Source organism: Amphiura filiformis, chromosome 4 (genome assembly GCF_039555335.1).
Source record: "Amphiura filiformis chromosome 4, Afil_fr2py, whole genome shotgun sequence".
NCBI lineage: Eukaryota > Metazoa > Echinodermata > Ophiuroidea > Amphilepidida > Amphiuridae > Amphiura > Amphiura filiformis.
Window position 1 is genome coordinate 18,609,571 of NC_092631.1, and position 25,863 is coordinate 18,635,433.

Consider the following 25,863-nt stretch of genomic DNA (forward strand, 5'->3'; position numbering starts at 1 on the left):
TTCCGTTGAAGCGAAGGACTAGCACGCAGAGCTTTAACATTGAAAGAAGGTGGTTTATTGAAATTTACGCGCATTTTGAAAAAAAAAGCGAATTGAAAAGTTGCAGTTATTTGCATTAATTTGAATTCAGCGCGAAGATATGGCGGGTGTATACATGCTACAATGCTTCCGTAATATACCGTAGGCCTACCACTGATCGCTGCAAACTGCAACTTTTAAATTCGGTTATTTTCATTTAAAAAGACTGCTGTGTTGTTACTTCTGAACGACATTGGACGAATGGGGTATCAAAAATGCGTGTAAATACACCTTCCTCTTTCTTTCTATGTTAAAATTTTGTACGATTAATATAGTTCTGAAGCTATATGCGTATTTATAACGGCTACGTTAACTTTTGTGAAGACTTTAGGGGCTGTGCAATAATAATGAGCCGGGGGAAATTTCCAAACGGTGTACCAAGAAATGCTTGCCCTGTCCCTCTCGGCCTGCCAAAAATCGGTTATGATATATTTATGATCCCAATTTGCAAACTGTAAAATGGTCTTATATCGCGAGCATAGCGAGCAGGAAAATGTTCATGTATAAGCGATTCCGACTTTCCGTACTGTTCCTAGGCCTTATTAGAGCGTTTTATTTAACAGGCGCCCCATGAATATGTGCCATACCGACCCAAATTTCTACAATTTCAGGAACATTTTTTTTTTGTATTTGACCAAATTGCAAATATTTACAGCTTTTGGTGATTTTTTTGGGTCATTTAAAACAAAAACAAAAAAAAAAAAAAAAAAAAAACCCGACCGACCGACCCTACTTGAAAGGTCCGTCCGCCCGTAGAACAGGTTGTCTTTTTTTCGTCGCCTAACCGGACTAACTATAACAGCATTTGACTAGCACAGCATAGCATATTTGACTATATCGCCCTGCACTACAAGCCGGTTGGACTCATCACTTGTGTATGTCTGCAGCATGATATGAATATTCTATATAATTACGATCCAGCGTTCTATATACGATCCAGGTCTTTATGCATATAAGGTTCAATGCATAGGTCATACCGTGTGAACGTTGTAGTGCAGGGCGATAGATTCAAAACTTGTACTCATCTATTGCTATGGTAGTTAATCCGATTATTGGGCTATTCCAGAAAATAAGCGCACAACCCTATTATAGAGGAGTAACTTTCCATTCAAAGAAATGTCCGGATTTCAAAGTTTGCTTTCAGAAAACGACTGGAATTCCAGTTGCCAATTTCACTTGAAAAAGCTTGAAAAGCCAATTAAATGAAGGAAAAATCATGGAAATAACCAAAATGAGTTCTCAAAATGAGGATTTCTGATTTTTAGCTACTTTTCTGCCGGATTCTTTTGCCTTTAGACACTTTGAAAGTCTGGATTTCCAACAGTCACCACTGGACAAAAAGACCGGAAATCCGAACTCCTCTATAGGGGTGTGCATCTATTTTCTGGAATACGGTACCCATTACGTCACTCCTACGGGGATACCCATGTGAGTTTATCAGCACAATGCATCATGATTGTATCATTGCAGCCGCACCACCTCCTCTGACGTTTGAAAGCACAATCCTACACAAATTCCGCGGCGGATTCGTTGGCAGGATCGATATACCAATCTCTGACTATTACACTTCTTGGAAGATTATTCTCACATTCCCTAGAAATGTGTTTAAACTCACTGTAAGTTCCTTTCATCTACCTTTCAATATCTGAGGACTGGTACAAAACCCAGGCAAAGGCAGAGGGGGTGGGGGTGGGGTGGGACACGGTCCCCCATACTCTAATCAGTCAGTACAGTCGAGGGAAATCATCCAATCGGGGGTAGGGGATAATGTGACTACTATTATTACGCCGAGCGAATCGACCTTCACTTAACACACACATTTTTGACAAAAGTGCGCACGCCGCGTCACTGATGCATAGTGGATTTGCCACTTAATATTTATAAATGCCTGATACTATCATTTGCATGGCAAAATGACCCGCCGATTTATTCTCCTCCGCAACCAATTTGGTTCCGCTCCCTCAGAATCAATCTTGCCACGGAGGAGACTACCCTCCTTTGTGTTCGTTCATTTGTGTATGGAGAGCCATTCTTGGAGTCCGTAAGACTTAGCCCCCCGAGGGCACTCTCACGTTGGAGGCGACGCGTATGTATGGCTGTTAAGACCCCCTTTTCAGCTTCGCTGTCACCCAAAGACCCCATATTTGTTTACGAACACATGCTCTGTCACCCAAAGATCCTTATTTTTCAATTTGAACAACAACTTTCATTTATCACTGATTTTGTTACTTATTTAAAAAAAAAAAAGAAGAAATTTGAAGCCATATTTAGAACTAGAAATTCAATGTTTGAGGTTTCTGTGGCACTGTTTCGGCTCTCACCCAAAGGCTCTATTTAAAAAATGGAGGTCATGTTCTCACCCAATGACCCCATATTTTTTATGACGGCATTCTCCACACACAAATGAATAGGAAATCTGCCCGTTCTGATTCGCGTTGAAAACTTTCATAATATTTTCACTTTTTCTCATCTATACATGGTCAAATTGTAACCTCCCAAAATGGATTTTATTACATCTCGGACTCTACTTGTTCAAATTGGACATGTTGGATACTTTGAATCGCTGCATAACATGACAAACATAACATTATTCTGCATTTTTGCATTACTAGCCACAGACCGTCCGGCACTTAGAACAGGAACCATTCGTTTCAAGATATGGCGTACACAATAGGAGGGCAGTCTTCAATATGGGTAAAACCCGGCAAATTCAAGACTACGCATATCGTGCAGCGCCATCCTATTGTGTCCGCCATATCTCGAAAAGGGCTAAGGCCAAAAAAGGTGGTTTTTTTTGCCCAGACAAAGTTAGGAAAGACTGGATTACGCAACATTCGATTTAGACTAGTTCTATTTGGAAATAATGTGCCTATGTTAGCGTCAATCGCTAAGTCGGGTATCTACCAGGTTTTAATGTGCATCCCCCCAGGACTCTACCAAACCAACTTCCTTTTATGGCCCTATAACACATTCAAGATGTTAACAAAAATATTTCCCGGCACTCCGGCCATATTCAAAATTCAAAAATTGGTCTCAAATTGATTGTTATGTAAAAATAAGTCAAATAAGGAATAGTTGTAACCGTGTAGGATGTTTCGTTACACAGGAAACATCACAACATAGGTTGCGGTCAATAGGCTGTAATGGGGATTGACCTTTCTTGGCCAATTTTGTCAATAACGAAGCATTTGAGACAGTGCAAACGATTCCTTTTTTGACTTGCTTTTGCATGACGAGCAATTTGAGACCATTTGCGTTGAAATCGGAGCATTTTTAATTTTTGGCCCCTGTGTGGCCAAAAAAACCGGACCACCGCCCAAAATTTGACCTTTTTGCTTATAACTTAAGAACAGTATGTCGCAGGTAGGTCAAACTATACTTTTTCTGAATCCTTGCAATGAGAGCAATAATTTGGTGTGCTTGTTAACCAGATTTGAGCAACTTTGAAATTTGACCACTGTGTTGACCTTTAACCTTGAATATGGCCGGAGTGCCGGGAAATATTTTTTGTTAACATCTTGAATGTGTTATAGGGCCATAAAAGGAAGCTAAAAAAGTTGGTTTGGTAGAGTCCTGGGGGGGTATGCACATTAAAACCTGTAGATACCCGATGCTGAATTCAAATATTTTGTCTGCCAAGCTGTATTTGAACCCATGACTTAAAAAAAAGGGACTCCCCAAACCCCTATAGGATCATAATAAAGGGCCCTTTGCCCCGGGGCAAAAATTAAACATGTTCCAAATTCACTTTAAAAATCAAATAATTCGTCTGGCCCGACAGAACACTAAAATTTAAGATATAAATTATGCGCGTAAGATATATACTAAGCTATGAGGCTCAACAGGTCCAAGGTCAATTTGCATGTTGTACAGGGGGTGTAAGTTGTTCAGATTTTAGCAAAAATGGAGGCAAACTATTCCTCAAGTTCATGGGATTCAGGAAAAGAATAGTTTCCACTATCTGCAATTTGAAATTCAGAAGAATGATGAAAAATAAATACAAAGGCTATTGAATCCTACAGATCTTCTATTTGCTGTTCATACTAACCAGACATCGCAGATAGTGCAAACTATTCTTTTTCTGAAACATCTAAGCTAGACGAACAATTTGCAACAATTTTTACGACAATTGGAGCAATTTTGACCTTTGACCCATGTATAACAAGCAAATTGACCTTAGACCTTTTAAGCCTCGTAATTTACTAACCCGTAGGTCGTGCGAGTAAAAAAAAATCATTTCTGGGATCCGTAGGGCCAGGCGAATAAGTTGACATGTTTGAAAGTGTTCCTGGAATAAAATTCTCCCCCTCCCCTATATGATCCTATGGGACCATGGAGGTAACGTTTGATTTATGCTATTCATCATAGGGTGGCGCCTTTCAAGTGGCTAACGAACCTTGCCTGCATGTACGCAATTGCGGTGACGATAACCAGAAGACGTGGGTCATTTATCAGACTTTCGCCAACCGTGTGCAGAATCCAGGAGACCATCTCAAACTCACCTTCGTTGCTAGCGTCTGGAAGAAGATAGACCAAGGACTTGTGGCCAATGTGGATTTCTATGGATATAATCAGGTTTTCCTTACTCAACGTTCTGGCTCTTCTAAATCTTATAGATCTTCTTCAGATATTCATGTGGAGTAAAACCATCACATCCCTCACTATTTGGGGGGGTGGGGGGGGGGGGGGGGGGGACACTAGACTTGGAAGTGACGGGGATGTGCTCCTCCTCCCCCCCCCCACAACTTAAATATTATCCAATCTACCCGTCTATAGTTACCTTGGTTTTACACTTGAAGACCTGAGCGCAAGAAGACCGACGGTCCACTTGGCCCCTCAACATGTATACACTACAGTAACGTATAGTTTCTTAGGGTTTTATAATGTTCCAGGGTGAAAACATCATGAAAGGTGGTCAGATTTCTTTTGGCCCCTGAACATGTATAAAACATTACCAAACTATACGAAACTATACGCAACTTTAGTATATACATGTTGAGGGGCCAAGTGGACTTACGGTCTTCTTGCGCTCAGGTCTTCACTTTCAGTTTATGACAGATTAAAATTAAATCTTTGAAGAAACTAAGGACATAAATATGGGTAGATGAACGTCCCACGAAACATCACCATATGCTAATAAGGGTTAGAGGTTAGGTTTAGGCGTCGTTTGTCGTAAATGAGACATTTATAATTAAAGGCAGAGATAAAAAGAATTTATGGCGTCTGATGTCACTGTCAATTACGATCCCTGATTGGTTAACACAGGTTAATAGCGCGTAAAAGGAAGACCGATATCTGGTGCTGATCGGAGAAAAGGAATAGCAGCAAATGGCGAAAAATTACGTACTTTTACAAGGCAAAAAGCAGCTTTTCTAGGCATTGTTGACATGGTGCCTTCACGAAAGAAAGTTTCCTACTATAAAGACCTAACTTATGAGATGGCTTGAAAGTGCAAAATTAACAATAACAGAACGGTAAACTGTATATCCGTCTTACACGCTTTTTCAATGGGAAATGAACTTTGCAGCTTGGATGATGTCACGAGAGATTAGCATTTATTCCGTATTGAAAAGCGTGTACTGACGGATTGGCAGTCGACCGGCCTCATAAGGCGCCCGGTTATACCGCCGCGTTCAGCAAGTCATCATCACGACACTTGTAAACAAACCGTGTTCGAGTTTGATTGACAGATGACGTCAGACGCGATAAAATCTTTTTATCTCGGTCTTTAATTATACCAAGGTTCATGAGATTTTTCCGCTGGAACTTCATAATGATTAAACTGCCCATGTCTTGGACATTTTCAATATTACTTGCTTGTGAATGTGATTTCATTGATGGGAAATAATATGAATTTATATTTGAAGAAAATATCACTTGATGGGTTCTGGTGCAAACCCATGAAGTGATTAGGAATCGTTCAATATTTACGCAAGGGGAATGGGAGATTTTAAGGGGGCGATCCGTTAACTTTTGGGGGTCTTGTGGGGGGAACTTGAATTTTTTATTTGAACCATGAATGTTATGTTTGAAATGAAAAAAAAATGGGAAAACTAATCAGAAATTTGAGAGGGGGAACGCAAAAGTTGTTGTAATTTCTTCCAGAAACCCCCTCCCCCAGCGTAAATCGGTTCCTAAAGCAGTATGCAGACTTTTTATTAGACGTACAATACTGTATGTAACATATCTACGTTATTTAATCTATTGCCATTCTATAGATATTATCGATTTTACGTCATCAAATATTCGTTAGAACTTAAACATTACTGGAAATAGAATGGCAATATATTAAATAACGTAGATATGTTACATACAATATTGTACGTCTAATACTCGGAGTCTGCATACTGCTTTATGATACCTGACTAAATATAGGTGAACGAAGAATGATAAATCGCTGGTCGTTACGTCTGAACTATAAATTCAGCTTGATTTTCCCCGATCATTACCTTTTCTTTGTGATAACATCACGAAGTCATAAATTCACCCTTAGTCATGTAAGTTCTTATTCTTTACAAATTGAATATTTTATAAGTCATGAAAATATGATGCGCAAATTAATGTGAAATACTATTACTTTTCTTATAGCATTACAAATACATCATTTCAGCATTATATTTCTTGAATAACAAACTTATATTTTGCATGACTAATTGTTTTGACTAATTATTAGTTTAACAGTGTAGTCACTGCGTACCGCAGTCATCTCATGATCGTAATTGATGCCTAAGAATGTCCATTGTAGGCCCTATACCTAATACATTTTTTATATAGCGTATAATATAGCGTATAGCGTAGTGATAGCGTAGTGATAATATTGCATAATTATACACCGCTAGATCGACGCGGTATAGTGTTTCTATCATATTAATTATATATTATATATTTAATATATATAATAGTTTATCTCAAAGCCCTGCCCTACTAGAAAACCTAATGCGAAATGCGGTGGTTTTTGTTTTGTTTTTTGCTTTGATTTTTATCAAACTGTGGGACGAGGTTTTGACAAGAATAGACCACCTTTCATCTCTCAGAGGTTTCACTGTGGTCAAGATGAAGAATTTTATTGAGATTACGACTTGGGTTATATTCACATTTGACGATGTCAGACATGAGCTTTTTGTGTGGTGGATTTGGTATAAAACAGAGGGGAAAATGAAATTAAAACAATGCAGCGGGAATAACGCTCAAACAGCGGGCGATTATATACTGTGCGCTTGTGCTTTGAGACAAACTGTTAAATTAAGGGGTACTACACCCCTCGATAAATTTAGACTATTTTGCATTTTCTCAAAATTAATAAACACACTGGTAAAAAAGTTATGTATATTATTGGGGCAAGGAATCAATTACTACACTGGAATTTCAGTGACCTAAGACAAGCGGTTCGTTTTTATGATAAGAAATAAGGTACCGCAAGGATGTACCTCATTTTCTATCATATATACTGAACCGCTTGTCTTGAGTCACTGAAATGTCAGTGTAGTAATTGGATTCCTTGCCCCAATAATATACATAACCTTTGTTACCAGTGTGTTATTAGTTTTTGAGAAAAATGCAAAAATAGTCACAAATTTACCACAGGGGTGTAGTACCCCTTAAGACAATCTTGCGGGAATTCAGATTTTGAACTATACCACTTCAAAGCAACTGGATTTAATCACGTTTTCTCGGCATTCCCTTTTCAAGCTTGCATATATACCATTCCTGATAACAATTTGTCAGCAAATATTTCTATCGTTAAAAATCTTGTAATTACAATTTAATAGGAATAACCCCCCTTTTTTTGTAGCAATAATAAATTTGGGTTGATATTTTGTACTAATAATATTCAATATTATTTGACTTGGCAGTGACGTCAGCGCGTTAAGGCAGCTGTTTCTCGCGGGCATATATGCGGCGTTTTTAAGCGTGTGCGTGTGTACATCTGTTGGGTAAATGCTAGCAATTTAAAGCTGTGCCCAAGGAAATGCCGGGGGGAATGCGCACTGACGTCACTGCCACAGTAGGGTGGGAAATGGTAATATTAATTTGTTGAACGCATCAAGTCGATGATCATTGTGTTGTGTTAATATGTGCGAGTAGGCGGGCCGTCTTTATTGACTACGCGCATATGGACCAATCACAACGCTTGTTAGTTTGATCAATTTGACGCAGGTGGTGGGTATCATGGGTGACATAGATTTTTGTATGAAACATGCATTGAATAAAAATCTCTAACTTCATTAAACTTGAACTTTGCCATTGTCGTTTTCTCTTGTGATCTTCATTATTGTGTCGTATTAGTGGAGAGGACTTTTCTAACCGACTCTCGCCACTCTTACTTTGATTGTTGGTTCTATTTAGCGGCAAGTTCGCGTAATAAGCTGGCAACCAAATTATTTTGGTTAATTCGCCCTCTACATGCTCAAACAGGGGGAAAACTTAAACATGCTCCAAATTCACTAAAAACATTGCTCGTCTAAGGATCACAAAAATATCACATATTTGCATAGGACACATAGTTACCAAATTATGAGGCTCAACAGGTCCAAGGTCAATTTTCATACTATACGGGGATGAAAAATTAAAGTTGCTCTGATTTTCGTAAAAATGGATGCAAACTGTTCCTCAACTTCAAGGGATTCAGGAAAAGAATAGTTTTTACTATCTGCGATGTCAAGTTCAGAAGCTATATGAAAAAAATAAATACAAATTCTATTGAATCCTATGGAATCCTATATCTTTTGACTCTTTGCTGTGTAATATGCTAACTAGACATCGCAGATAGTGCGAACTATTCTTTTTCTGAAACCTCTAAGCTGGGCGAACAATTTGCGTCAACTTTTACGAAAATTGGAGCAACTTTTACTTTTTACCCACACACAAGCTAATCGACCTGTGACCTTTTGCGCGCCATAACTCCGAAACGATATGTTGTACACGCACAAACGTTACATTTCTGGGATACGTGGGACCCAGAGGCATAATTTGACATGTTTGAAAGTGCAATTTTAATCAAATTAATTGTTGCCCCCTATACGATCCTATGAGGTAATTTGGGGGGTCTTTTTGAGGATCACGGTCTCAAAATATTGCTTGGCAGACAACAGATTCGAGTTCAGCATAGGCTACCCAAATTAACAAAAATAAGTTGGTTGCCATCTTTTACGCAAACTTGCCGCAAGGAACGCGATTTTAACAAAATACGAACCAGTCTATTGGGCCAAAACTGTAAAATAGCCAAACAAACAATAACACTTTTAAAACACTTAAACGCGTTTATACGGATATGTTAAAATTCACATTTTTACTCACTCATGCATTCATTTACCCTTGTGACCCCAAATGAACTTTGACCCGATCATTATTACGTGGCATGTGTTGGTCTCGATTGGTGATTATTGTGGCAAGATTCAGTTAAAATCGGACAAAGTACGACAGAGCTACATTATCAAAACAATGGAATTAAGATATTGGTCATATATTTTTCAATCAAATGACAAATATGTAATAGGCCTAGCTCTGATAATATTTCTATTTGTTTCTTGTAGTTGGTCTGAAATATGCGTTTTATATATCTTTATTTTTAGAGCTAGGATGTATGGTAACATAGGATATTAAGTGATTTTATATTGCTTGTAAACAAAATGAATGATAAAATAATCTTTTAAAAAATCGTCATTATTTCTTGGTTGAAATTCTCATTTTTTGGATTTCTCAAATTAAAAAATAAAGAAATGTGGCAAAAATTGTCCTATAAATTCGCGCGCGCACGACCTAATACAGGAAACAAATTCGGTATTTTCCATTATTTTACACACGAAACCAATTAACCAGCATTCCAGGCACCTATCAATGCAAAATAGAAACACGATCTTTATCCGTGGTACTGTCTTTTTTGAAAACAGTTCTTGTTTTCGCATCATCTTGTTTACTCAACCTGTGACGTGTTGCCAAAGGGAAATCCCCTCCCCGTCTATTGCATATCAAAATCACTGAATGAGTGGATGACATTTACCTGAGTCACCTTCTTTGCTTGTTTTATATAATGGCCAAGTAAACATAAACACATGATATTTCTCGTCCGGGCTTTTTTTTTATCGAAAAATTGGTGTAAATACCCATATTAGGCCCTGTTTTTAGCGTATAAATTAATGCCTGAAAAAAAGAGGAGACCATTTTTACCGGTATTTGATTGTTAATTCTGGTAGGGATGCCCCCTCGAATGATCACAAAACCTCCCAGAAGTGTTTCTTGTATATTTGCAAGGCTATACATGCAGAAAGCACATCGACTTCATAGACATATTTTTTTCAAAAGTTATAACTGAATTTAAAAAAATAAAAATAAATTTGAAGCGGCCTCAAAAAAGGAAGTGGGAGGGTACGAGAAACATGTTTTACTTTTTACTCGGCCTAAAGGTCATCAAAACGTTTTTAAAACGTTTTATATGAAAAAGTAGGCCCTACTAGAACAACATTTTAAAACATTTTGTCAAAATGTTATTGAAAAATAGGCCTATATTTGGGCAAACATTTAGGCACTGGTCCCGGGGGGGGTCACTCCCATTGTGGCCTGTACACCATCCGCGATAATCAACTTTTGAAAAGCACCCTAAACAAGGATTTAACCCTTGGTTAAAACGATACCCTAAACAGGGATTTTATTCCTTACATTAAATTTCATACCCTAAATTTCATTTCCGCGTATTTAGCAATTGCAATTTTGCTATTCTTTTTCCCCATTTTTCTTGTTTTAAACACCCTAAACACGATACGCGCGTATCGTACCTATAAATCCACGAAAAACGACCCTTTTTACGCGTTTTTATTATCGCGGATGGTGTACATGCCACAATGGGAGTGACCCCCTGGGGCACTGGTGTGGGTTGCAACCAGTAGGCCTAACACCTATATAGAATCAAGTTTTCAGAAATGTCTTTTAATGTTATTTATACCCTTTATATAACCCGATATTTGAACGTTTTCTTTAAAACGTTTTGTGTTTGCTGTATAATTCTAGTTTATGGTTGGATATTTAGAAGACGGTGCTAATTAAATTGCGCAACGGCAGGCGCAACACAGGTGCTCTGGGCGCAACGGTTCTGAAATAATAGGCCTATACACGTTCCCTTGCGAAACCTTTTAGTCACAGTCGAGACTAGTACAATGTAATGCGTTTACACTGTGCTATTACAAAGATGGCGTAGGGGAAAGTGGGGTAACCCCGGGCACCTTTCGTTAAGACTACACAGGTACAAGATTAAATAAAGTTCATCAGTGAAAATCATATCAATGCAAAGTAGGCGTAATGTTCTAACTAGTAACCAGTTTTTAATAACTCAACATCTATAGTTAATAAGTTATAATTAAAAAACAAAATGGTAAAAAATGATGGGGTAATGCCGGACACGGGGTAATCCCGGACACATGATTGCTGCTAAGAGGAAAGTGGAGTAGGATGATAATCCCCTAGAATGTATTAGGTACTTCTGTTACCTCAAGCATACAACTATGGGGGCTGTTGTTGTTGTCTATATTTTCGAAATAACAAGTGTCCGGCATTACCCCATCTGTATAGAGGCACATGTGTGTCCGGGATTACCCCTCACGGTCCCGATTTAATTTGTCAGTGCTTGTTCTACTGATCCATTTTTAAGATACCAAAATTCATACATCCAGCTAACAATCAAGTATCAAACATAATTTTCATCCATACTTCATCTGTGTCCCTTGTCGCATTAACTGTCACCCAGCTAATAAATCACTTTCAGATAAAAAGTAAAAAATGACAATTTTTGTTTTTTCGTAATTTTCACAAAAGACGAGACCCAAAGCGCTGGTAGTAGTACACGTGAGGTACACCTTGAGGTAGCTAATACCCTAAGGTAGTATAATAGTGCCACCCTTCTCCGTTTAGCTGCAATCGATGTGTCCGGGATTCCCCACAGTCCGGCATTACCCCACTTTCCCCTAAGTGATACAGATGTAATCATGTTTTACTGGATTTGATTATCTTTAAAGGGGCATTTCGTGATCCACAACCTCATCCCCCCACTTTTCTCAAAAAAAGTTGAGATTTTTATATCGCTGGAAACCTCTGGCTACATAATGTTTATGTACAAAATATCTCTTGCAGATTAATTCGTTTAGCAAAGATATCGTGAAATTTGAATTTCGTTCTGGTGCACCAGAACGAAATAACAACGCATTGTCTATGGAGCAGTGTATACACATAATCATGCATAACTCGCAAACGCAAAATCGGAATCAACTGAAATTTTGGGAATAGGCTTTTTTCGTGGATATGTACTGAAACATGTCATAAAAAGAGGATGCTAGGATCACGAAATCCTCCTTTAACTGTTATATATTTTGGTGAATGTTAATAAAATATTATTGATTAAATGAAAAGTATAATAAAGATAAAATGAAACATCAAAACAAAATGTAAGAGAACAAAAACATGAAAAAGATTAACACAAACACGTAAGTAAAAACAGAATACAAATCAAAATAGAATATAAAATATAACGAAAAAAAGATGAAATAAATAAAAAAAAAACAAAACAATTAAACAAAAGTTAATAGATGACTATTTAAATACAAGCCATGAAGCCTAGCCTAGTCGTATTACGTTGACGACTGCTCAAATTTCGTAAGAGTCCAGCATACATGCACTGTAATAGTACATTCTTGCGCAACATACGACAGATCATTTTGGTCACGCAATCATAATTCATGCAATGAAGGAAATTAAATAAAAATTCCCTTTAAAAGGGAAAGCCAGCCTCAATGTAGAAGAGGTCTTGTAATTAGTTTTGGTCAATGTGAAAAGCATTTTTAGGATCACGGCTTACTACATCCATGTTACATGACAGTCCACCAAACCATCAACGGTGAGAAGATGTACACTGAAACTGCAGAAAACATTAACTCCTAATCTCCTGTCAACTCTTTAATTCATGCAATGAAGGAAATTAAAAAAGATTGCAAAACAAACATACAGGCTCACAGTCATATTTACAGAAAATACTTTTAGTGGTATCAGTTCAACATGTCACATCGTTACGTTCACATTATCATACCTTGTAGGACGATTTAAGGTAAGGCTACTAGTATAAAGGCATATTTGCTGTGGCGGCAACATTTTTTTCAGGGGGGGTATGGGAGTGAAATTTTCGGAATTCTGGATTTTTACTGGGGGACATGGTGGAGAGTTCCGACTGGGTATTTGACCCCCAGTCCATCTGGCGCCGTCGCTGCATATTGATGCAGGCACATTTTTCCTGGATTTGTTCATGTAATGAAGGAAATAAACATTCAACGGTTCAGCTTTTCGAAAAATCACGAAAGCCTTAATATGATTTAAAACTCTGCATACGTCACTCCGATGCGCACATCTTTGCTACGTAATTTACCGTTGGTAGACGATGGTCGCCAGCAGCGATGTGCAGTATAAATGGGAATGGTTTTCGGGATTTTCCAAAAAGGTGAACAAAGTTCAAAGCCGGAAATAGGCCTACATATCCTGGGCTACATATCCTGACATTATTTGGAAAACTTGGTTAGTGTTAACAATACATCACGATTCACGTTTCATCGTTCCAGGTTTAAGGTAAGTTTGCAGTATACTGCAAGTTAATTCTAATTCATGAATGTGATTTTGTAGCTGACAATATCTTATTGTGTTGCCTTTTTAGTGTTTGTGTTTAAAGCCATCATGTACGATCTTGTATATGAAATTTGTTATTTTTTTTCAAACCTGGTTGAAAAAAAAAAACCTGGCATATTTGTAATGTATATACACATGTCCCAACTTTCACCTGAATGAAATCACTTTACCTCGTTATTTCAACTTAAAATGGATATAAAGCGTTGGCGGCATTTGTTACTAATATTATTTAAGTATTTTAGGTAAAGAATAAGAAAATTAAAATTTGACGAAATCGTACATTATGGCTTTAAGTCGATTTAACTTTTTTTCTTCAACTGCTTATCTTGGAAATGTTGCGAAAGCCTATATTATATTCGTTCAGTGGCGTAGCCAGGGGGCAAAGCTGTCCCCCTGGGATGCTGGCCGCAATGATATTTAATTTTTGTGTGTATTTTTAGCAAATTTTTGACCATTTTCGTCAAAGTTCCCCCCCCCCCTTAAAAGTTGTCTCGCCCCCTTTGCACACCCTCTGAAAAAGTGCTGGCTACGCCACTTTTTCATATATAAATAATGCCTCATCATTTTAACCGATTTTACAGGTAAAGCTCATTATGAGAGGCCTACTATATTTAGATCTGTGTATTGATGAAGTAGCATCATTAGGGGGGGGGGCTACTCACATCTACTGTAGATCTGTGTTGATGAAATAGTACGTTACTCACGTCTACCGTGGACCTGTGCATTGATGGAGTATAGTGCATTGCCCACATCTACTGTATATAGATATGTGTATTGATGAAGTAGTGCATTTCTTATACATCTACTGTAGATCTGTGTGTTGATGAAGTAGTGCATTGCCCATATACTGTAGATATGTGTATTGATGAAGTAATGCATTTCTTACATTTACTGTAGATATGTGTGTTGATGAAATAGTACATTGCTCACATCTACCGTGGACCTGTGCATTGATGAAGTAGTGAATTGCCCACATCTACTGTAGATCTGTGTATTGATGAAGTAGTGCATTTCTTACATCTACTGTTAGATCTGTGTGTTGATGAAGTAGTGCATTGCCCACATCTACTGTAGATCTGTGTATTGATGAAGTAGTGCAAAGTGAAAGGTTTCTATACAAAAACGATTCTCTTATAAACCATCATGCGCACAGTTTCCACCTCGATACACCTGAGTACACATTTTCCTCCAAGAGCTTCCAAGCAGAGAACAACAATCAGCATAGTCTTACACTACACGGTTGAGCGCATAGCAATGTGAGAGCTGTGGAGCTTCTAACTGAAAAATGGGCCTCTTTGATTGGTTTTTGTCAAAACCTCAAGTGTCCCCTTCATCCAATCAGATTTTTTAAAATTAAATGAAAGCAAACACTTCCCCCTAAAAACACTTTTAGTCACTAGGTCAACAGATAACGCAATTCAATGTTATAGCAAGGCGAATGTGGTAAATCTGTTGAAAACTACCTATCCAAGCACATTTTTAACCAAAATGTAGGTTTTAAAAGTCAAAACCTCAAATGCTCATTACAATATTTGTCAAATTTTATGTCATTTAATGAAAAATTAAATGAAAAAGCATCACATGATGTAGTCATGTCTACAGTAGAATTCATCTCGACCTTTGCAGGACTTAAACCCCATTAAAAGCTATTAAACCAAGATAACACTCATTGAAACAACTCAACTGATTAAATCGGATCTTCTCTGGTTGTGCACAAGTGTCTGTTTTCATGTGCGATATCGCAATAAAGCTGGTATTATAGCTTCAGTTGGGTAACCGATTGTAAAGGAAACGAAAGGAAACAATGCTATGTGTACCTTTGTTCACGAAATGAGACAATGGCGTGCTTTTTGTAAACCAGCATTCTTGAAAATGAGCAACATAATGATTGTTGACTTAACACGGTTTGGAAATAATTTCTTCATATTTTTGGTGTTATCTGTCGTTTACATATCCTTCCTAAAACACAAAAGTGCGACCCTCTCCAAACACCTAAATTAGCTAAAAATTTAGGACATGTTACAAAACTATATTGTCTAGAATTTTAGAAGAGTACTTTTAATATTGGCCGGTTATTTTTCACACAGCGACGTTAACTAGGCAATGTACTATTACCTATAACATTAACTAAAACATCAAAAGTACGAATATTTCCAAACATCTAAATTAGCTAAAAATTTAGGACATGTTAAAAACTATATTTTCTAGAACTTTAGAAGAGTACTTTTAATATTGGCCGGTTATTTTTCACACAGCGACGTTAACTAGTCATATCCCCATACTTTTAACGTAGGGCTATTTGTAGAGGTCACGCGTCAATGGGAAAGAGCACTGTGTATTGTGTATAGAAAACGGACAGCTGCAGTATGATTAATTTGATCTCGTGCACTAGTTTGTAATGTTTAAATGTTTCCATGTTCCAGTGTATGATGCGTAAGCCTCTTCCCTTGTTTGCACACTTATATTGCTCATACACTAGAGTCACTAGAATGGGCAAAGGCCAATTCTCTTTAATTTGCAAATCTTGTGCAAAAAGTTACTATTTTCACCTGTTTTAAAATTTGTCATACGGTTGTAAATTCAATGAACTATGACTTTGCTAAAAGAGCGCTTACAAATTATTGATATGTTACATCTAATGTAGATCTGTGTGTTGATGAAGTAGTGCATTGCCCACATCTACTGTAGATCTGTGTGTTGATGAAGTAGTGCATTGCTTACATCTACTGTAGATCTGTGTGTTGATGAAGTAGTGCATTGCTTACATCTACTGTAGATCTGTGTGTTGATGAAGTAATGCATTGCTTACATCTACTGTAGATCTGTGTGTTGATGAAGTAGTGCATTGCCCACATCTACTGTAGATCTGTGTGTTGATGAAGTAGTGCATTGCTTACATCTACTGTAGATCTGTGTGTTGATGAAGTAGTGCATTGCCCACATCTACTGTAGATCTGTGTGTTGATGAAGTAGTGCATTGCCCACATCTACTGTAGATCTGTGTGTTGATGAAGTAGTGCATTGGTCACATCTACTGTAGATCTGTGTGTTGATAAAGTAGTGCATACGAATATATTGTTGTAAATAAATATATAAAAAAAATAATAATAAATAAATAAATAAATTATTTTTAAACACTGAATAGTTTGCACTTTTTTGGCACAAAAAAATAACAACGTATTTTTGAAGAAATCACCTGCTTCTACACATTGAATATGTTGAGTTAAAATTATGGTGTTTTTTTTTTTTTGGGGGGGTCGTTTAATAACCCATATTTTTCCCATTAAACAATCACCAAATTCAAAATTATTTGGTATTTAGGCCTATTCGCCACTTGCACGGTTCCGCCATTATGCACTATGTGCGGGGAGAGCCTCGAACTGGCAGCATACATGAATGGGCATTGAACCAGTCATATAACATTCTGTGTAAGGTTACGTAATTCTTCCTTTCATGTATGCTGCCAGTTCGAGGCTCTCCCCGCATATAGTGCATAATGGCGGAACCGTGCAAGTGGCGAATACGATATCTAGGCTATATAATTGATTTACTTTAATTATAAAGATTGTTTATACTAAAACGCAATACATGTAACAATTTTATAAAAGACCAGATCAATAATTACATACGCATGATGTTATTTCCATTGATATCCATGCAAGCTCTAGACTTTGGCACGTATGGTATATTGCATCATATTAAGCGGGCTTCAGACTCCGAGTATTGTACGTACAATATTGTATGTACAATATGTACGTTATTTAATCATTTGCCATTCTATTTCCAGTAATGTTTAAGTTCTAACGAATGTTTGATGACGAAAAATCGATAATATGTTACATATACAATATCTAGCAGAAATATATTATCGATTTTACGTCATCAAACATTCGTTAGAACTTAAACATTACTGGAAATAGAATGGCAATAGATTAAATAACGTACATATTGTACATACAATATTGTACGTACAATAAAAAGTCTGTATACTGCTTTATGGTAATAGTAAAATGTTCAGGGTTTTTTTCAGTTCATGCAATGTCATTTTGAGATTTGGGATGAAATTTGTCACCCATGTATCTAGGCCTATTCGCTACTTGCACGGTTCCGCCATTATGCACTATGTGCGGGGAGAGCCTCGAACTGGCAGCATACATGAAAGGAAGAATTATGTAACCTTACACAGAACGTTATGACTAGTTCAATTCCCATTCGCCACTTGCACGGTTCCGCCATTATGCACTATATGCGGGAGAGCCTCGAACTGGCAGCATACATGAAAGGAAGAATTACGTAACCTTACACAGAATGTTATATGACTGGTTCAATTCCCATTCATGTATGCTGCCAGTTCGAGGCTCTCCCCGCACATAGTGCATAATGGCGGAACCGTGCAAGTGGCGAATTCATGTATGCTGCCAGTTCGAGGCTCTCCCCGCACATAGTGCATAATGGCGGAACCGTGCAAGTAGCGAATCTAAGACCATTAATACTGCACGAATCTGTCGTTTATACATCCCAGTCCCCCCTCCACCCCACCGTAATGACAACCATCAGAGTGATCAGATCATGAACTTTCAACAAATTTTTATTAATCCCAATTAAAAGGACATTTCGTGATCCACAGCCTCATCCCCCCACTTTTCTCAAAAAAAAGTTGAGATTTTTATACCTCTGGCTACATAATGTTTATGTACCAAATATTTCTTGCATATTAATTCGTTTAGCAAAAATATCGCCAAATTTGAATTTCGTTCTGGTATTCCAGAACTAAATTACAACAGTGGCCTATATCATGTATATGCCGGGCCTATATGGTGCAGTGTAAAATACATAATCATGCATAACTCGCAAACGCAAAATCGCAATCAACTGAAATTTTGGGAATAAGCTTTTTTCGTGGATATCTATTGAAAAATGTCTTATAAAGAGGATGCTATATCATGCTAGGATCACGAAATCCTCCTTTAATAGTTCAGTTTTAATTTAATTTGTATTCTAAATTAGCAATAGTTAATTGCTGAAGGCCTTGACTGCTCAATAAATTGCGCAATGGGCCCAAATTAATAAATAAATTGTCATACTCTTGCGAAACTTCCTAGTAAAAGGCATAATTTGTTTGTACATAATTTATAGTTGAATGCGCCTGATTAATTAGTCTCCTTCACGGTCGGTTTCCGGCAGTTTGGGACCGTGGCTACTGGTTCATGCAATTCCGGCAGTCTGGGCCCGAGACTACTGGTTATTGCAATGAAAGATTCATGCAATCAAGGAAATACTGTAAAATTCATGCAATGTGAAAGAAATAGAGATAAAAACTGATAAAGAAAACAAACTTCCGAACAAGCTCATAGTCATATTTTCATGAAAATTTTAGTTGGACATAGGCCTAACAATCCTTGGTAACAGTACATGATAATAATGTCACTTCGTTCAGCAATGGTAAGAGTTAGGCCTACATACAATTTTTCTTTGTGAATATTTTGAATAATACCCATATAGCTAAATTTGATCAAAGGGAGTAGGCCTATTCGTTGTTATCACGTGTGTTAATGATTAATTTATAAATGATATACACCAGGATATGCACTTAATAAGTATAGCTCTAACATTTTTGCTATTTGCAGTTATAGATTTATAATTAGTATCATTACCCAGGAAACACAAAAATGTTTTTGCAACATTATAAATGTTATAAATGTGTTCAGTGATTTTGGTCAACTTGTTTTAATAACATTTAAAACGTATATAATAAAACAACCAGTGCATCAACATTTAAAACTATTTTTTGTAAAACATTTTATACGTACCTCAGTGCCACATCTGCATTTGGTTAAACGTTTTAAGAACATTAAATGTCGGGTTATATAAAGGTCATGAAAACGTTTTAAACGTTTTGTATGAAAACACACTACAAAATTATTTTCAAAATGTTATTGTAAAATATTTTTTGCAAACATTTTTGCCAAATATCTTGTCAATACTTAAATAACATTATGTTAGAATAATTTGCAGCAAGTTATCAAGAATTCTAAATAGGCCTATGTATATTTTCATATACTTTAGACCAACATTTTAGCCGTTATGGGGCCCGAAAGTTTCCATAATGCTCAGGCACATACACGTCACTTCAAAAGTTGAGTGCCCCCCGAAACCTGTTGAGCATCAAATGAAAAAAAAACCACCCAACAACTTATGTATAGCCTTAATTATGTATTTAATTGGTGTTCTCGCGTGTATGGCTCATAATTGGAATTGAGGATGAATTTGAAAATTATAACAAAATTTGATCTGCGTGGGTTATCAATTTCATACTGAATGGCTTTGTCACTGTGACCTTGTCTATTATGGACAAGACAAGCAGCGCCTGAAAAAACGCCATCACTTTTGCATGTTCTACTTTTACAAAAAATATGAAGGCGCTATAATAATATAACAAATGATCCAACAGGGTTCCAGCACGCCACGCGCCGGAAATCCAGCCCCCCCCCCAAACATTTAAGCTCATTTATTTGGGACAATGTGCGCGCGTAGCGCCCAAAATGTTTGTATTTGCTGAACCATGAAATGGTATTAGCCGATATTAGTGTATGTTACTTATACTAAGTGACTAATCTTTCTATCGGGGTGAATTTTGATGGAAAACGGCATGTACTGATGAAGTTACTCCGATTTCGATAGGTCTGCGCCAGCCGCAAAACCACCTATTTCGGAGGTTCTGCGGATGATACGCAAAATCTTCAAAATCGGAGGTTCTATGGATGCCGCAAAAACGCTAAAATCGGAGGTTTTTAAATCGTCTATTTTAAATATTGTTCATAATGTTCACTACTCCGATTCCGAAGGTTTTGCGGATGCTATACGCAAAAACGCTAAAATCGGAGGTTCGTTCTGCGGACGCCGCAAAAATTCCAAAATCAGAGGTTTAGCGTCTGTTATTTAAAAATAATTGTCAGTAATTTTTACTACTCCTATTTCGGAGGTTTTGCTGACTTACGCAAAAACTCCAAAATCTGAGGTTCTGCGGACGCCGCGGCCGCGAAAACACGTTTCGTCTTTGGTGTTCTATTATGTGAAATCAGTGTACTTTATCGGATATTATCAATGACCAAAACAAAGACTACTTATTTACATTAATTTGTCAAATTGTATGTACCTCACTTCTTTTTTGGGGCGGTGTTTGGCCTCAAATTCCCTATACATTGTGTGTACACAATCTGAGGAATTTTCTTCATGTGATTTACTTACTTTTTGATGACATAACTAAGCCAAACTTTTATTACACAAGAAGACAGGTGTATAAACAGTAAATTTAATCCACAAAAAAAAATCATTTTGAGGGAAATGTGTCCATTCCTTTTGTCATGTTTGTCGTGGTGGGGCAGATTATTATATCTACCTTGTGCCATTGCTCGTGGCAATGTTATGGAGTCAAGTTTGAGGGTACTGGGAATTGAGATGCTTTCAGGAGAAACTTTTAAGTTTAAGTTTAAGTTTCCTTAAAAGGGAACTGGAATGAGCGTTTTGAGTGTTTCGACAGTATTTTTTTGTGGGACATGAGAGCACATCAGACATATCGAATTGCATTCTGAATACGAAGAATGTCTTTCTGATATCAAATAATTTTCATTTTATGAAATTCACGATATAATACAAATTTTATGACAAATCATTAAAATTTGATATTTTTCACATTTTAGAGATATAACAGTCCTCGAAGTAAATTTTATAAATTTAATGATATAGTCTTAACGTGTATGTAGCTGGGCGGAAAAGCCGACGATCAAATAAAAATTTTGACCTTTCATATTGAAGATATGGATTTTTATCCCCAAAAGACCTAATTTTTTTTTTGTTGGTGTTTTGGGAAAAAATCCATATCTTCAATACGAAAGATCAAAATTTTCAATTGATCGTCGGCTTTTCATCCCACCTACATACACTTTAGGTAGAAATCATCAGATTTATAAAGTTTACTTCGAGTACTGTTAAATATCAAAAATATCAATCAATAATGATTTGCCATAAAATGTGTATTACATTGCGAATTTCAAAAAATCAAAATTATTTGATATCAGAAGGCCATTCTTCGTATTCAATGCAATTCGATATGTCTGATGTGCTCTAATGTCCCACAATAAATACTGTCCAAACGTTCATACCACTTCCCTTAATGGGCTATTCCAAATGTATTCCGCACCCCCCCTATGGAAGACATTTAAAAAAATACAATTCCAGCTGGAATTGAGATGTGTCCAGAATTCCAGCAGTCATTTTTAACACAGATTCCGGCTGGAGGGTATGGAAGACATTGAGATTAGGTGAAATTCCGGCTGCTAAAATTAACAAAAAAACAAGAGTGGGGATTGTGAAAGGCCATGATGTGCCTATGGAAGACATTCATATTTCTTAATATTCCGGCTGGAAAATGGTAAAAATGCTCAAATTGGGCTATTACGCATAAAGCAGATAACAAATCAATAAATATATGAGAAGTCTATAAAGACCCTATGGAAGACATTGGCATTTATGTGATTTCCGGCAGGAATGGGAAAAAATGCTCCCATTCCAGATGGACCCTATGGAAGACATTTGCCTTACTTTCAAATCCGGCTGGAAAATGGGAAAAATTCTCGAATTCCAGTTGGACCCTATGGAAGACATTCGACTTCCCTTCAAATCCAGCTGGAAAATGGGAAAAATGCTCAAATTCCAGCTGGACCCTATGGAAGACATTCGCCTTCCATTCAAATCCGGCTGGAAAATTGGGAAAATGCTCAAATTCCAGCTGATTTGTTTAAAATTGTTTATATTTAGAACACCAGCATGATCAAACCTATGTAAGGCTTAAAGGAGTGTGTCATAACAGCACTTTTGGGAATTGTAATAGTGCAGTTACGACATCAACACAATGGAAGGCAAAACACCTTTCTTGTTTTATTTGTTCTAACAATTAGGTCATATTTTGCTTGAGTAATTCATTTATTTTGGGTTTTATCATAAGTACATATTTAAGCAAGAAACTGACAGAAAATTAGGTATCAGAATTTTATATCTTCTGTAACTCAAGTACTATACCTCTAGCTCTGTCTCAGCCTGGAAAAATAACTTGTAGGCCTTCTACTCATGAACCACCAACAGTTGCAGGAGCATAGCATTTATGGTAAAAACTGAGCACAGTAAAAATCAAGCTCGGGCTCTGTCCTCGATGTCAGTTGGACTACCATCGCTAGACTATTTTCTCAGGGGGTGTACAGAGATATTGGGCTATTCCATTTGAATTCAACACACCCCCTGTGGAAGATTTTGGAATTCCAACCAAAATTCATCCATTTGAACTATTCCAGATCCAACCGTTTTTATCTAAAATTGTAGAAAAGGTGTGGAAGATTTTGGAATTCCAACCAAATTAAACGGTTTAGGCAATTCCAAATCCAACCAGAATTTGTGGAAAAGGTGGAGGAAAATTCATAATTCCAAGCACATTTAACAGTCGAGCCATTCCAAATCCAGTAATTTTTTCAAAATGTACCTGAGAGGTGTGGAAGATTTTGGAATTTAACACAGTCGAGCCATTCCAAATCCAACCATTTTCCCAATGTACATCAAAAGGTGTGAAAGATTCAAATTTGACTATGGCCAAACATAGCCCAACTGGGAAAGTATATTGTACATCATACACAGTTACCTTAGGGGTTGTGCAATTATTATGACTTTTACCATCATTCATCAATTATTATAACTAGCGATCACCCGTCTTGCACGGTCAGAGTCTTTCGCGGTTTGTAAATTTTTATATTTTGTGAACATGTAAATGTTTTATTTAATGTGATTAATGGTATGAGAGGAGATATATATATCTCAATTTGCAAACATTAAATGCTCTATGAATGTGTGCCCAAAATTGCTTTACCCCCCCCTGCCAAAAAGTGCTTCCCCTTTCAACTAGCCAAAAATTCTTGTCCACCCAATTTTCCCTCCCCATGACCATAATTATTGCACTACCTCTAGGTCTGTGATTGACAGCATTTAATTATAGAATTTTTGCAACAAGCTATACATAGGTCATCTCAGGACAAAATGTTCCCCACCCAGATCTGATTGACATCTAGAACCTGAGACACAGCCTCATTTCTCATGACATAGTTCAAAATTTTTCAACTGAAATCTAATACAATATTAAACCCCAAATTACTGAGAATGAGATACAGGCAAGGGCAGATCATAATTAAATCTGACAGGTAACAAGTTTATTCTTAGTGGTTTACACACACATTCCACACAGTAAAAGTAAATCCCTGTTCATGGTCAAATGTGCTGAATGATATTCAGTATAAATATTGTGTTTTGAATGTTCATGAAATCACAGATCCTGGAAATGAAATCAAAAAATGTGCAAAATTGAGCCTGGGAAATTGAGCAAAATGATATTATTTTAGATTGAAACTGGCTTAATAATATCACAGATGATATTTTCATTGAGGCCGCTTCCAGGCAATACAGTATTTAATACAGTACAGTACAGTATTAACATTTTCTATGCCAATTAAACAACAAGTTTACCACCATTATTTCACTTTTTCACTTTTCTATATTTTTTCCTTGAACAAAACTAAACTTAAACATGTTAAATGACAGCCCATATTTGGTAACAAGTAAATTTCTCTGTATGGAATATGTCTGCTCTATTTTGAAATTTGCTGTGAGAAATTTTCTGCTCTTAGTCTTGTTTGTTTCATGCAATTAATTTTACAGAATTTGTTGTTTTGTTTTACACCGATGCATAAAAAAAAATCTCTACCCAACTCTGTATAGGTATAGGCCTATATAGGTTTGCTCAGTTAATTTAACACATTTTTCGTTATATTTAATATCCTGTTAAGTTTGAATTCGTCCATAAAATTTGGAAGTGTCTATTTGTAAACTTAAATTTCGTCTTTGGTCAAATGAATTCATATTTTGATCAAAAAGATTCATACAATGTTCATTTTTAAATCCCATTGAATTTGTCTCACCTGTTGCACGGACAGTACTTGCACAAATATAATTAGTCTTTGTTCATTAATTTACATGCTTTGATCAAAACAAATTTGTCCTCCATATATGTTATAATAATGCATTGTGGGCCTTCAATTTTTGGATTGCAGCTTAGATTTGAACCACTGGTCTTGAGTTCTCACCTTACAATATACAATAAACGGAATTTATATAGCGCCTTAGCATAAGTATGAACAAAGCGCTTTACAATGATCTTAAAAGTACAACTTACACTACATCTTAGGCTACAGTAAAATGTACAACTTAATTAAAAATAAAAAACTTAGTTTGGAAACAAATAGGTTTTCAGATTAGATTTAAAAGTGGCCAGACTATGTGAAGTATGAAGTTTTACAGGTAATTTGTTCCAGAGAGCTGGCACAGAATTGCAGAAGGCATTATTCCCATATGATGTGTGAGTTCTTTTACATTCAAGCAGACTGCCATCAGCATGTGATCGTAGGAACATACCACCAGAATAAGTGTGAGATTTTAGGAGATTTTGTATGTACAGTGGTGTTGTTTCATGTCTACTTTTATAAGCGAATGTGAGTAGTTTGTAGGTAATACGCTCATTTACTGGAAGCCAGTGAAGCTCTTTCAAAAGAGGAGTGGTGTGTTCCATACGGTTTGCCTTGAAAACAAGTCTGGCAGCTCTGTTTTGTATTTTTTGTATTTTTTGTGTGTTTTTTACAGTTGTTCCATATAATAAAGAGTTACAATAATCAATTCGAGAAATAACAAGTGAGCGGACAGCATGGTTGCAAGTATCTTTATCAATATAACAGCGAATGCGTCCTATATTACGAAGATGATAATTTAAAGAGCGAGAGACAGCAGATATTTGAGATGACATAGACATGGTTGAATCAAAAAGAACTCCAAGGTTGCGCACAGAATCAGATGGTTTGATAATTGTTCCACATACGTTAAGAGTTGGTTCATATATATATATTTCAAATTATATGCAGGAGCTAGCAACAAAGAATTCGGTTTTATCTTCATTCAGTTTAAGCTTATTTACATTCATCCAATTCTTGATTTCAGCATACATGATTCCAATTTGAAAAGTGCAGTTACACTATCTCCAGG

General features: G+C 36.7%; 2 protein-coding genes across 2 annotated transcripts in view; both read left to right on the top strand.

The window, feature by feature from the left end:
• LOC140150640 (uncharacterized) overlaps window positions 1-4,757 on the top strand; it is a 31,009-nt gene extending 26,252 nt beyond the window's left edge. The window contains exons 3-4 of the mRNA XM_072172699.1: window positions 1,549-1,694; window positions 4,447-4,757. Of these exons, the coding sequence (XP_072028800.1) occupies window positions 1,549-1,694; window positions 4,447-4,722 (422 nt within the window). The 3' untranslated portion in view covers window positions 4,723-4,757. The remainder of the gene's footprint in view (window positions 1-1,548; window positions 1,695-4,446) is intronic.
• Window positions 4,758-13,094: 8,337 nt separating this feature from the next.
• Window positions 13,095-25,863, top strand: part of LOC140150641 (3'-5' exoribonuclease HELZ2-like) — a 42,211-nt gene continuing 29,442 nt past the window's right edge. The window contains exon 1 of the mRNA XM_072172701.1: window positions 13,095-13,165. The gene's annotated coding sequence lies outside the window, so the exon portion shown is untranslated. The remainder of the gene's footprint in view (window positions 13,166-25,863) is intronic.